Below are 14,215 nucleotides of genomic sequence, written 5' to 3'. Positions count from 1 at the left end.
TCATGTGGGAAAATTCCACCATGTGGATTCTCCCACTTCAAATAAAATAACATTTTTATATATTTTTTACAATAAATTTATTTTATAAATTAAACAACTAATCTTTATTCATTATTATTATAAAATATAATAATTAATTAAACTATTTATTTAGTCATAATTTAATATCTAGTATTAAATTATTGTTTTATTTGAACATCTGGATCAATCCTATTGTCCTTGTTCGAATAGGGAATCTCTCTCAACGTTGAATTGCTAATTATATCACATATTATTAATGGTTCAAACACAATAATAATTTGATCAATTCAAATTTCTTAATCACGATGTTAGCTTGGGTTGGGTTATTAGGTATGTTGTTTCCAAAGAAAATATGCAAACAATAGGGTTCAAGAATCCCTAAATTCAAATTAACAAAAAAATATTTAAAACTGAAACTTATACGTGCAAAATACTAAGGTACATTAAAGTTGAAGTTTGCGGTCGAATCCAAGAAAATCAATGCATAGGCATGCAAATCTTGTATCAAACACAAAAATTCTAACACATAATAAGGGAGGGGTTTTTAAATGATATTGCAAGAGAGTAAAGGGAGTAAATGTTTTTGAATTTTTAGAGTAATAGAGTATAAGAAAGATTCAGGATTCTCTCACCAAAATTAAACTGGGAATGTTCATCTTACCTAATTAACTTTCCGTCCTACAAAGATTCATTGCTATCTTATTCAATTCACAACTAATTAGTTCAAACAAACTAATCAACCTTGGTAAATGAATCAAGCATCAAATCTAATTCATACCAAATTCAAAAAATTTATTTTCATTCTAGCAGTTTCCCTCACATCTTTAGAATTTGTATTAAGTTTCTAGGTTTCAATGTTATTGTGACGTTGAAGAGCAAAGAAAATTTTTATCTCAAAAATGATTAATTAGTTGAAATAATTCTAATTGAAAACTAGAGAAAAAATCAAAAGAAAAACATGCTTCGATCAAATCAACAACATTCAATCAATCTTGTTTCAAAAATCATGCTTAGCGCTATCAAATATTAAAGTAAATTCATGCAATCATGAGTTATCAAGCCAATCAAACAAGAACTTTTTATAAAAGCAAGATTGAAATTTCAACTAAAGATTAGAGTTTAGAAAGTAATTAGGCAAGATTCTCGAGAAAGAAATGCTAGAACTACCGTTCCCAAAAAAAAGTACCTAAGTTCTTCATCATTCTCAAAATAGCTTCAAGAAGAAATTAAAGAAAATGAGACATTACTTGGAAGAATTCGACAGAGAATCTTATAGTTTTTTATATAGAGATTATAAGAGATTTGGCTCAAGTTTTTTGGTAAATTTCAAAAATAAAGTGTTCAATGTAAAAATACAAGAGAGAAAAATGGCTTAAATAAGCCAATTAGGTTGCCCACCTTAATGAACGAAAAAAGTGTGTAGTTTCAAGTGCTGCAGTTGGGCGTTTTGTGTTATTTCAACAACCAATGGTGTTGTGATTACATAATGGGTGTCGCACAACGCTACACAAAAATGATAACTACTGCCTTTCGATGTCGCAGTGCTAGGGACTGCGCCACTCTCTTCTTGTTTTCGTCCATTTTCGCTTGTTTTAGCTCGGAATTGAGTAATCCTTGTAGCATGGGACTGCTTGGCTCCTTTCTATTATTTTTTGCTATCTTGGAAGTCTTAACCTAGAAAACTTAGCTTGTTTATAAAGCTATCAAATGTTTTAGGTATAAGTTCATTATGAGCTAGTACCTAATAGACCTATAGATCATGAGCTCTAACGTTTCGAGACTAACTGGCTAAACTTTTTTAACTAAGTTAATTAACATTTGATAACTAATGAGGACTATCTGTTATAGCCCGTAATTACACTTTCCTCACTATAAATATATTTGTGTCCATATAATATATAGGAAAATTTTCATAAATATAACAAACTCGTAAAATATTTATGGCCCATGTAACAAAATGAAATAGCCCATGAAGTTGGCCATTTTTTAAAATATTTCATGCTTGTCCTTCCCTTTTATCATTTTTCTTCTCCTCTTCCTCTGCGATTTTTTTTCTTTCCATCCGCTTTCTTCTCTTCCTCTTCTTCTTTTAAAACTGTTATTTAGTTGAAGATCGTGTATCAAATATAAAAGATCTATTTTTTAATTTTTTTTCCAAACTGTTATTTGGTTGTTCAAGATCATGCACTAAATATAAAAGATCTTGAAAAAAGCATCGTTTAGATTTTGCTAGATTTTGGTAACCAAATCTAAACAATCGTGTGCCAAAGAATCTTAAAAGATCGTTTAGATTTGGGTGGCCAAATCCAAATCTAAACGTTCGTGTATAGAAAAAAATAAGTGATCATGTAGTCAAATCTAAATGGTCGTGTACCAAAAGAATCTTAAAAAAAATCGTCGAGCCAAATCTAAATGGTCGTGTACCAAATAATCTTGAAAAACAAAACAATCTTGTAACTAAATTAAACGATCATATACAGAGAATCTTGAAAAAAAATATTTAGATTTGGTTATGCAAATATAAACGATCGTGTACCAAATATATTACGCGCGTTGTTGACGGCGTGGTGGTGCATTTTTGGTATTTTTCATTGTGGGCTTTGTTGGAATTTATGTCCTAAAACTCGTACTTTGTTATTTGATTCAATAAGTTTGTTATTGAATGCTATAATCTTAAAACCAATAAATTAAGGTCCCGAGGCTATTTTACTAAGTTTCTCAATACACTTGAACTTTATATAGAGACATAAACATGGATTAAGTTCGAGTTAATAGCCCAAATAGTCTATAGTATATGAATAAGGTTGGGCACCTTATTCTGGAAAAACACTATGGATGCGACCCGCTCCATAGTTAGTACAAATGATGTAATCTTGAATCATTCATGTGGAGACATGGGAGTGGGGGCGCATCCTATGTAAATGGTTTGCATAAGACTGGAACCACGAAATGGTCACTTTTAGTTATAACGCCGTAAGCTATATGAACTAACTATTTCAATTATAATGACCTAGGTAACTTGATCTTAATCCTGAGCTAACTATGAACTTCTGTTCATTTGGTAATATCCTTAAATCTGCATAGGTGAGAGCACCTCATCATCGCTGGCCCAATAAGCCTCCCATTTCAGGGATAAGACCGAATGGATAGCTAAAGACATAAGGTGCAAGACGGAATTCACTCATACCCACTTCTGGGATAGTAGATAGGTTGTTCCCTTAAGGACTGAATCCAAGTCAAACAAGGGGCCCCACCTTCTTAATGGTCCGAGAAGGATTCAGGTTTATAGGTTGGACGATCAGTGGATCTTAAGGAGCAAGATGTAATCTCGGGGGTAAAACGGTATTTTGACCCAGCCAAGATTACGAACAACCTGTGAAGGATCAACTTACCCATCATGGTTATATCAGGTGGACAGAAATATATCTATAGTGAGGGGAGTGCAACTATGAGTCTTTAATGGAATGACTCATTAGTTAACGAATTTTGATTAAGCTTGGTCTAAAAGAGTTTAGCCAGTTAATCTCGAATCGTTGGAGCCCATGATCTATAGGTCTATTAGGTTCCCCTACTAGCTCATATAGATTCAACTTAGAACAATATGTTGGAATAACTCGAATTGTTCGAATTAGGTAAAGAGAGAGAAACCGACAAGTATATATGATATAAGTCGGTAAATATAAACTTTAAAGTTTTATGTTTAAATATGATTTAAATAATAAAAATATGAATATGGATTCATATTTAGAAGCTTGGAAAGTTTTGAAACGATCAAAATTGTAAAAGTCAAAATGTTAACTTTTGACTTTGAAAATCAAAACTTTGACCGGATTTATATTCAAATATGATTTGAATTTTAGAAAAATGAATGCGGATTCATACTCGGGAGGTTGGAATTAGTCAAGATGGATAAACTAGCAAAAATTCAAAAAAGTTGACTTTTGAATAAGAAAAGTCAAAGTTTGACTTTGACTTAATTGGTCAAATGACCAAATTGCCCTTTGACTAATATATTTATTACTAAATGTTAGTGGGAAATGTGGCAGCTTGTAATGAATTTATAAGCCACTAATTACATTAATAGTTAATAGATTAATTAGGTGTTGAGATTTCATGAAGTAAATTGCATGCATTTTGCATGTAATTTTCTTTATAAACTTCCATTTACAGAATGAGAAGATGATGATAGAAATTTCATAAAAAATCTCTAAACGATATACCTTCCTCCATCTATCTCTCTAAGTTTTCCTTCATAAAAACGAGTCCCACAACTCAGTTTTTAGTCCTGAGATTAGTAGGTCAACATAGTGCGTGTCCTTTGCTCGTGATCTTCAAGCAAGAAGAATTTTTGGAACAAAGAAGAAGTTAAGAACTACAAAGGTAAGCTCATCGTTTACCTTCTCTTTCCTTCGTTTAGGTCTGTCATTTAGTTACAGCATGTTAATTTCTAAATCGTTTAGATGCATATAGAGTAAAGCATGATCCTTATCTTCCATTATTGCATGTTTCTCTAATGTTTTAGTTCCATCAGGCCTGTGGGTTTTTTCTGTTTTTAGAATTGTTCTATAGAGTGTAAATATTTTGTCGCTTTGTTACATTTTTTAAAAGACCCCTATAATATAACCATAATTAGTATGTCGACCCTTCACAGGTTGTTCATAATTTCGGCTGGGTCAATTTATCATTTTACTTTTGAGTGAGATTTCATCTTATTCTTTAAACCTTAATCGATCCTCTAATGAACAAAATTGGTTGAAGGTTCAACTTACAAACCAAATCCCTCTCAAGTCGATAAGCGGATGAGGCCCCTTTGTTCAAGATCTGAAGTCAGCACTTAAGGAAACAAACCTATCTACTAATCTAGTGTCTTGCACTCTATGTCCCAAATTATCAACCTGTCTTACCCTTGAAATAAGAAGTCCATTTGACCAGTGTTGATGAACATTCATCACCTATGAAATATAAGGATAATTTCATATGAAAAGAAGTTCATAATTAGTGCAGGATTAAGGTTAATTTACCTAGATCATATATAATCAAAATGATCAGTTTTAATCAGTTAATAGTGCTATAATGTAAAAATGATTATTTCAAGGTCTGGTCTTATACAGTCTCATTAAACAGTATGTCTCCACTCACATTTCTTTACATTAGCATCTTAAGATCACTCTGCTTGTACTAACAACAAAGTGGGTCGCATCTATAGTGTCCCCAAAATAAGACGACCAACCATTTTTCTATACTATAGACCATTTAGACTATTCCTCGAACTTGATCCTCGTTTATGTCTCTATATAAAGTTCAAATACCCATACCATAGACAAGAAACCTTGTTTCTTAGATTTTGAGTTTTATCATAAGAAAATCTCTTATTCATTACCAATTTATTGAACAATACTTCAACAACCATTTTATTCAATAATAAAATATTTTAACATTCACAAATCACGAGTTTTAAGACATAAAACCTAACATAGGCCCACTTGAACTAAAATTACTAGTGTTATAATATACAAATGTCAACTTTTAAATGGAAAAAGTAGAATACAATAAACTAGGACATCCATCATATACATATCCAATATTTATCCCACTTGTCCTAGTTTAACAAACTCATAATCCTTGATTAACTAGGTGACCCACAACATTTTAGCAGTAAGGGTCTTAGTATATGGATCAGCTAGGTTTTCTATTGAGGTAATTTGTGTGACTATCACATCTCCTCAATGTACAATCTCCATGATGAGATGGTGATATGAAAAAATCCTAGTATTTGAAAATTAGAAACCCAATTGGTGAACTCCTACTATCAAATTCCAAATTAATTTGACCAACAAACCAAGGGAATGGATTAGATTTGGATTATCCTTTTATCGAAGACTAAGAGATAAGACTCAAGGTTTGAACACTCCACAAGCAAGTTTATCAGGCACTACAAGAAATCGGAGTTCTCCCGATGTAGAGAAAGACATCGGGAGAAAAATCGTCGAGAATGAAAGGATCTTCCGATGCCCAGTGTAAAACGTTGGGAGAAAACGCTATTCCCGACACCGTAAAATATCGTCAGGAACAACATCGGGAATTATATGTTTTCTCGATGCCATGCATCATGCATCGGGATAGGCGTCGGGAATTACATGTTATCCCGACGCGGCGTGTATGAGTTGAAAAAGAATCATCGAAAATTAGGCCACATTAATTATGGCAAACATGTATTCCCGACGCCATGCATCATGCGTCAGGAACGGCGTCGAGCATAAGGAGCATTCCTAACATTTTTGTTGTGCATCGAGAACGGTATTGAGAATAAGGAGCATTCCCGACGACGTTAGTGGGATCTTTCGACGTTTTCAGACTGCATTAAGAGATCCCCTATAAATTTCATTTCAGTTATGTGAAACACAGAACCGAAACGGAAAAAAAAAAAAAGAGAAGCGAAACAAAGAAGGATTCGCCGTCGTGTCCCTCGCCGTCATCTACTACCGTACATTGAGGTAAGTTTAAAATCGTTAATTTTTAGGTTTATTTAGAAAGTTTAGGGTTTTTTTAAAAAAAAAATTGTTTTAGGATTTTGCTTTGAAATAGATTTTTGTTTGTGAAATGTATTGTTGTATTGAATGCTCTTTGGGTGTTATTCTTAAACCACCACAAACTTTTTACTCAAATATCTCCACAATGGGTATGATATTGTCCACTTTGGGTATACACTCTCATGACTTTGCTTTTGGTATAATCCCAAAAGGCATCATACCAATAGAGATAGTTGTCCTCACTTATATACCCAAGATCATCCCCTTATCTAACCAATGTGGGACTATGGTTGGATTCACAAGTAACTATAAACTTCATAAAACATGTGTAGAAAAACTCAAAATCATATAAAATAGTAATATAATTGCTTGGGATTAGACATAACAAGTTTGGAATTTGCAAGATACAAAAACAGTAGCTAAAATGCATAGAAGCATCCGAAATCACATAAACATAAGTATATAATTGATTCGAAATTGAAGATTTAAACTTTAGAAGCTGCGAAATGACAAAAATAACAAAAAAAAAACCTTGCTAAGAATGTGAGAAAGTACCCTAGATCACTTGGAACAATTATATAATTGATTTAGGTTTATATATTTAAGATTTATAATAGTAAAAAAAAAAAAAAAAAGAACATAAACACTTCTGAGATAAAAAAGAGAAGTTGATCGAGAATGACAAAAGAAATTGTATGGAATAATAAGAGAGTTTGAGAGAAAAGGAATTTTTTAAAAAGTGAGAGGAGGAAGAGAGAATGACTATTAGGATCTTTTCTAAAATAATGTATTTTAAAAAAGTAATGTCAAAAATAGGGTGGAAGACAAACTATTGACAAAAATGGGGTAGTTTTGTGGAAGTCGTGACGGAGTACACGACTTTGCTTGGAAGTCGTAGACGAGGTCCACGACTTTAATGCGTGGCCCCACTTCCGTTATTTTAAAATTTAAAGATATTGAATATATATGTTTAATATTTAATATGTGGGCCCCACCCTACCTCATCATCTTTTCCTCGCCGTCCTCCACCCTACCCGTCCTCTTCTCCTCATTCCTCTCCATTTTTCCACAGCAGTCGACGTACGATAAATCCCTAGACACCACCGTCGCGGTTGGCACAATGGGTTACTAAGTGCCAAAATATCTCCTCAACAGACGAGCTACAGAAAAAACCGACGTGTTTAGCTTCGGCGGGTCGACGAGATTGAATCGAAGAACTGAGAAGATGTCACCGCGGTCGACGGGATTCATTTTTCATCGTCGCCTCCATTTTCCTACCCCGTCAATCGCTGTCATCCTCCACTCTACCCCGTCCTTCGATTCAATCGTCGTTGTCTGCATTTTCCTACCCTGTCGCTTGCCGCCGTCCTCCACCCTATCTTTTCGATTTCCTCCTCCCCTCAATCGCCGCACAATATATATATATATATATATATATATATATATATATATATATATATATATAATATCTTTAAATTTAAAAATTAAAAACATGTGGGACCCACGTATTAAATATTAAATAAATAAATAAATATATTCAATATGAAGTCGTGGACCCATCTACGACTTTTAGGCAAAGTCCGTGTAAGGGATACACGACTTCTAAAATGATATTATTTTTTTAAAATACATTATTTAAAAAAAAAGATAATGAGTATTAGGTTAAAAGGAGAAAGAAAATAGAATGGAAGGGGGAATTTGGAAATAAATCCCCAAAACCTATAACCTTCGAAATGGGACTATTCCGGTAATTGATTGTAGGGTTTTCATTTTAGCCATTCTCCAATCTCCACCGATTCTTTTGAGGAATAGAGAAGTGTGGAAGCTTTTGATAAAAGGGTTTGAGGATGCTGGGAGCCATGACGGGATTAGGGCAAGCCGGCGCTGCTCTCTCTCAAAGGACTGTTCTGATCACCGGAGTCAGCAAGGGACTTGGCCGAGCTCTTGCCCTCGAGCTCGCAAAGCGTGGCCACTCTGTAGTTGGCTGCTCTCGTTCTCAAGATAAACTCAATTCCCTCAATTCTGACTTCACTTCCTTGGACCTCTCTTCCTCTGCCAACCATTTACTCCTCCCTGTCGATGTGGTTAGCATTCTCGCCTCATCTCTACATTCCCATCTCTGTTTCTCTTCGCGGAATGTGTTCATCCTCCATCTCGCTTGCAGAGCTCTGATTCCAACGTTCAAGAGTTTGCGCGTGTTGTTGTTGAAAGGAAGGGCGTTCCTGATATTATTGGTATTTACTTGGTTCTCTCTCTTTTATTTATTTATTATTTTTTTCCTCATATTTCTCGTGATTGAACTGCCGTTTTTAGTTTTACGAATGGTAGGCTTGTGAAATTTGAATGAATTGTAAGGTTCTTAATTTTTGTATTTCTAGCATCTTGCTATTTACCCATGTTGACCTCCTACCTGTTGGATCCGGGTGGTGATTCAGAAAGCCTTTTGTTTGGATTCTACTTCTTAATCTGACCGAGCGGTTACCTTTTATGATGCTGAGCCATATATGATTCTTCTATTAAATGAAATAATGTAACTAAAATGTAGGAGGCATCCTTCTTTATGAGTAGAAGGCATAAAATAAGATAACTTTTTACTTCCTGCTATATTTTTCGTTGAATGATGAATAGCAAATGATAGATGTTCACGATTTAAGTAATGAATAGTCCAAGAAGATCCTAGATGATGATCAATAGATTCTAGATTGAGAAGAAGAAAAAGATGTATGTCATCACTCATAGGTGGGACCTTAGTCTTACTCCCGTTCACTACGAATTCTGTTTTCTCCTTCTGTAGCTTCTTTACAAACACTCTTCTGATATAGCTACTACTACTCAATCAAGATCTGATCTGCTTTTGGGAGGTGTTGTTCAGTTAAGAGATTTTTTTTTTTTTTTTTTATAACGAAATTGATTAAAAAAGGAACAAATATGTGTCTGCAGACGTACAGTTGAGAGGGGATCGTTTGAGTGTGAAATTTTGATTTTTATGACATATTTTCTTATTAGCATCCTTGGGAGAATAAAAATTTCTTGCTTTTATTTTAACTTTCAAGGCACAGCCACTTTAGTTTGCCTAACATGGTCCCGACCTCTGGAAATGGGTGGTGAAAGGGCTCAAAGGCACACCTCGAAATCTATGGAAAGACATTTCTCTTCAGCTTCTTTCATTTTCCCATTTTGTGTTTGTTTTGTAGGAGATGGTAGGGAAATGTATTTTGGGAAGATCCCTTGGTGGGGAATAGACCCCTCTCTTCTGTGTTACGTAGGTTATATCGTTTGTCCTCTTTGAACATTTATTTTGTGTTGAACTTTTTGATTTGGTCGGGGAATTCTGTTTCTTTCTTCTTTGGCTTCTGTTGGTCGTTGTCCAATATGGAAATGAAATCCAATCAATCATATTTTAGAATTTAGAAAGATGAGAATAAATGTCAATATGCACATGATATTGTTAGTAGAAGTAGGGAACTAGGATTCTCTTTCGAAGTTGCAAAATATAGATTGGAAGAAATAAAAAAAAATTTGACCATCTTGAGTTCGTCAACATTTAAAGGGAAAAACTAGCCACTTCTATATAACTTCCATTCAAGCAAGGTAAATGACTTGTTTACTTTATAAATTCTTGGTGCCAAGCTGTTACTTTTAAGATACAAAGTCTTCTGTTTTCCTTTGTAAGGAGATTTATTTATACGTAAAGCCGAACTGAAGTTTTGTTGGCTGTTGCCAGTAAATAATGCAGGTACTATTAATAAGAACTCCAAGATCTGGGAGGTTCCTCCAGAAGAGTTCGATGCTGTCTATGAGACAAATGTCAAGGGAACAGTAAACATATTGCGTCACTTTATCCCACTAATGATTCCAAGCAAGAAAGGAATCATTGTTAATATGTCATCCGGTTGGGGGAGATCTGGTGCTGCCCTGGTATGCTGAAATCTATAACCTAAAATTTATGTTTCCATTAAGGTTGTATGATTTGTTTCCTCTTTTTAACTTAAATTGTTTCCACAAGTTTTCTCTTGGATACATGTTGGGTTATACTTGACGGTTATAATATCCGTCGATATGTTGATGTATCCATAAATCATAGGATTCGACATCAACATTGAAGAATAATCAATATCTTTGATATCTTCTATAAATACTCATAAAACATTAAAAAAAAAAAATTCACCTATTAATCTCAATATGAAAATATACACTAATAACAGATATATGATGCAGCTTGGAAGTAAAAACAACCTAATTATTAATTTCAATAATTTTATAACATTTTTTTACTTAAAAAATATCCGTCAATATCAATATATTCTTAAAATTAAATTTTCAATATCAATACTGACATCGATACTCTAATCTTTAATAATTAATCATGGGTTAGACTGTGTTTGAGCATAGATTATTATATTTATATACTAATAAATTTTCTGGCAAGTTCTATTTACACGTGGCCTTTGGTTGTTTTCATTTTATTATAAAAGGATTTAACTGCATGATTGAAAAGGCAGTAAAAGAAATTATGAAAGGATAAGAAGAAAGAGACCGTTTAGAAGCTAATATCTAATATTTTGAAATTATGTCCAGGGGAGTTTGGAAGAAGGCAATAAGCTAATATCTTAAAATTATCTTGTAGGTTGCACCTTATTGTGCTTCAAAATGGGCCATTGAGGGTTTAACCAGATCAGTGGCCAAAGAATTGCCAGAGGGAATGGCAATTGTGGCCCTTAGTCCTGGAGTTGTAAACACTGACATGCTGGCCTCATGCTTTGGCGATTCAGCTTCTTTGTACCAGACTCCTGATTCATGGTATAGTTTAATGGTTTATTTCCTCCACCAATATGCTCTTATATCTGCTTCACTCTGAAAAATAGGAAACCAAATAGTTTCACTAGTCTTTCTTACTTTTTTTTCTTTTTGGTTGCTTGAGAACTGCAGAAGGAAAATAAAATTAGGGCAATGGGTGACAAAATAAGGCCTAACTTCCACTTATTTGGCGGATCACGATTATAGACATATCTATTTTTCCATCATACCATAATTCTTGGTATGTCTTAGTGATAAAGTTGATAAATTTTAATATACAATCAAAGTCGGCATATCTCTGCAGATGTCCAAAACTTTCAGTGGTCCCATCACTAATGTCGTCCCATGATGAAAGAGAAACTTACACTGTGCTTCAAATGTAATACACCAAATCTGATCTTTCTTTTTTCTTTTAAAATGGAAAGGAACCTCTTTATTGATGAAAATAAATGAGATTAATGCTCAAAGTACAAGAGAAATATACTAGGAGCAAAAAAAAGTTGTAAAGTGACTTATCAATAAAAACAACAGGACAAACAAGCCAAAATTCTCTAGAACTCAAGCCTAGAAGGAGAGAAAAAACTACAAAGCAAAATAGTGGATTTTTAATAAGAAATCCTGATTCAGCAGCAGACTTCCACACTAACAGCTTCAAAAAGAAAGGAGGGAGGACGGCAAGAAAAGGCAAAAAGCAATCTTGAGCCCAATAAGACTTGCTAACTACTTTCAACCCACCAACAACAAAATAACTTTAATTTCTCCTTCAAGAGGGAACCGTTCTTGTGCCCGACGAGACATGATGAAACAAATAGAAAAAAAAAAATTAATGCTCCGAACTGCCAAAAACAACTTTATATGCACGAAACAATATTTAGAGATAATTGAAAGGAAGCAGAGAACAAATGGATTGAGATCTTGTAACACCAGAGTTCATGTGGCCTATATAAATGAATCAAGATCATATTTGAATGAGAGATATCCTAAGGATATGAAAGTATGGATTAGAAAGACGTAAAAGAATTGAAAGTTTCTATTTATACGAACTAGTCACACTTTTCGGTGACTCGTTTATATGAACGCCAAAGTTAATTGTGTTTAGCTTAGGGAAAGTCTTTGTTGGAAATTTTTTGAAGAAGCAATTGAATGAGGATAAATCATACTAAAAGTATCGATGTCTATTTGTGGGGTTGGTGTTTACTCTTACATGTAGTTAAGACAAGTAGATAGTGTGGCCAGGTCGTGGGGTATGCTTCAGAATGTCGGGGGCCATCAAGTGCTAGATTTGAATTTCAAATCTTGATATGAATCTTATGCTTGGGGAGATACGCATTTAATAGGATTGTCGGTGGTTCATCAAAACTTGGGCAGATAAAAGCCACAAAAGTATCTCCACTAGGTTATCTTGTAGCAAATCATAACGAGATTTTAAGACAATTTCTTCAATAAAGTCTGTTCGAACTAATAAGGGTATGCGTGTGTCATTCTTAACCTTATATGAATTTATAAGCACATCTTACAAAATTGGTTGGACAAATAAAACTGATGCTAACTTTTTCATCGTTGTATCAGGTCTTTGAAGGCAGCCACAATGATTTTAAATCTTACAGCAGCTGATAATGGTGCATCCCTCACTGTTTGATTCCTGCTCGCTTGCTTGTCTCTAATTTACCCTTTTAACTTCCATGGCTAATGATGGTATTAGAATATGGACTGACAACACAATTCTAAACGAAGGACGACACAGAAAGGAAATTTGATTGAGCCAAAAACAAAGTAACTTGAGTTTTTACGTTCTCCAACTTGTATTAAATTTTCGTGACTATATTATTGCTTGAATTGATAGAAAGAAGTAAAATAAAGTACGGTGAGGATTTGGAGCAAAAAATAAGCAGATCAAGTTTTATGGGCTACTTCTATTGTGTGGAACTTCTGTAAATCTGGTGAGTACTTTTTGAGTACATGCAAGAACTGTGATAAACCAAAATCCAGAGTGAAGAAAAAATGAAGAAAATAAAGAAAGAGGAAATTACATGAGGTTGAGATGGAGGATGGAAAATAGGGAGAGGAGGAATAAGTGTTGACGATAAATAGTGAGGGTGTAAAGGACATTTTTCCGTCATAAAAGGGTTGGCTTCGTTAGAGATTTCAGTTGTTGGCTTTGTAGTAATCTGTTCTGTTGTCATGCGGAAAGTCTTGACAAAAGTTCTGTCGGTGAGTATTTTCCATTTATGGAAATATTCTATCTGCCGATATTGTAATATCTAATTATGTAATTTTAAATTTAATTATCTTAATTTTTGTTATTCAGTAGGAATTTTTTGGATGTTATTTCGAGATATTTAATTTAGAATGTATTATTTGGTGAAATTGGAATTAATTAAATACTTTTTAGAGGAATATTTAATTAATTAAAAATTTTGATTTGTGGTTGTTGAGAATTTAATTAAATTGAATGTTACGAGATCTTTTAAGTAAAATTGTGGATTTAAAGAAATTTTGGGTAATTATATATTTTTGTATATATAGAAAAAGTGAAAAGGGTGAAAATAATTATATCGTAGAAAAGATATAATTATCAGTGGAAAATAATTAATTAAGGAGAAAGTAGGTTGATTTGATGGGTTTTGACAAGGGAAGAGAAAAGTTGGATTTATTAAATGAATAAGGAAAATTATTTCTTTTAATAATAATAATAATAATATGGAACATTTTTAAAAAGTAGTAAAATAAATTAAAATATTTATAAGCTATGGGAAATTTTTGATTTTATCAATGATAGAAATCAATACTTCTATTACTATCAATCAGTAGCATTAATAGAAGCATATCAGTGTCTATTAATGTTTATTATTGATAGAATCTGAAAC

The 14,215-nt window shown here is 33.4% G+C and overlaps 1 protein-coding gene across 2 annotated transcripts; it reads left to right on the top strand.

Annotated features, from left to right (window-relative positions):
• Positions 1–8,068: 8,068 nt before the first annotated feature.
• On the top strand, positions 8,069–13,662 carry LOC103502551 (NADPH-dependent pterin aldehyde reductase-like). Of its 2 annotated transcripts, none has more exons than XM_008466516.3 (5): positions 8,069–8,635; positions 8,716–8,785; positions 10,276–10,469; positions 11,179–11,351; positions 12,918–13,662. In XM_008466516.3, exons 1-5 carry the CDS (start codon positions 8,399–8,401, stop codon positions 12,985–12,987), a joined length of 744 nt encoding a protein of 247 aa, XP_008464738.1. In that variant the 5' UTR covers positions 8,069–8,398; the 3' UTR covers positions 12,988–13,662. The 2 variants fall into 2 exon arrangements, with proteins under 2 accessions (XP_008464738.1, XP_050946775.1); XM_051090818.1 differs by lacking the exon at positions 12,918–13,662 and adding an exon at positions 11,481–11,589 and having other exon boundaries at positions 8,218–8,635.
• The last annotated feature ends 553 nt before the right edge of the window (positions 13,663–14,215 follow it).

The sequence above is a fragment of the Cucumis melo genome, chromosome 10 (assembly GCF_025177605.1).
Source record: "Cucumis melo cultivar AY chromosome 10, USDA_Cmelo_AY_1.0, whole genome shotgun sequence".
NCBI classification, from domain to species: Eukaryota; Viridiplantae; Streptophyta; class Magnoliopsida; order Cucurbitales; family Cucurbitaceae; genus Cucumis; species Cucumis melo.
This window is presented reverse-complemented; position numbering and strand designations above follow the sequence as displayed.

Bases quoted from the DNA above. Each gene is read 5' to 3' on its own strand.
- LOC103502551 (XM_008466516.3), top strand. From the start codon at position 8,399: ATGCTGGGAGCCATGACGGGATTAGGGCAAGCCGGCGCTGCTCTCTCT. The intron at 8,636-8,715 runs GTTAGCATTCTC...TCTCGCTTGCAG, and splicing joins TACTCCTCCCTGTCGATGTG to AGCTCTGATTCCAACGTTCA. The intron at 10,470-11,178 runs GTATGCTGAAAT...ATTATCTTGTAG, and splicing joins GGAGATCTGGTGCTGCCCTG to GTTGCACCTTATTGTGCTTC.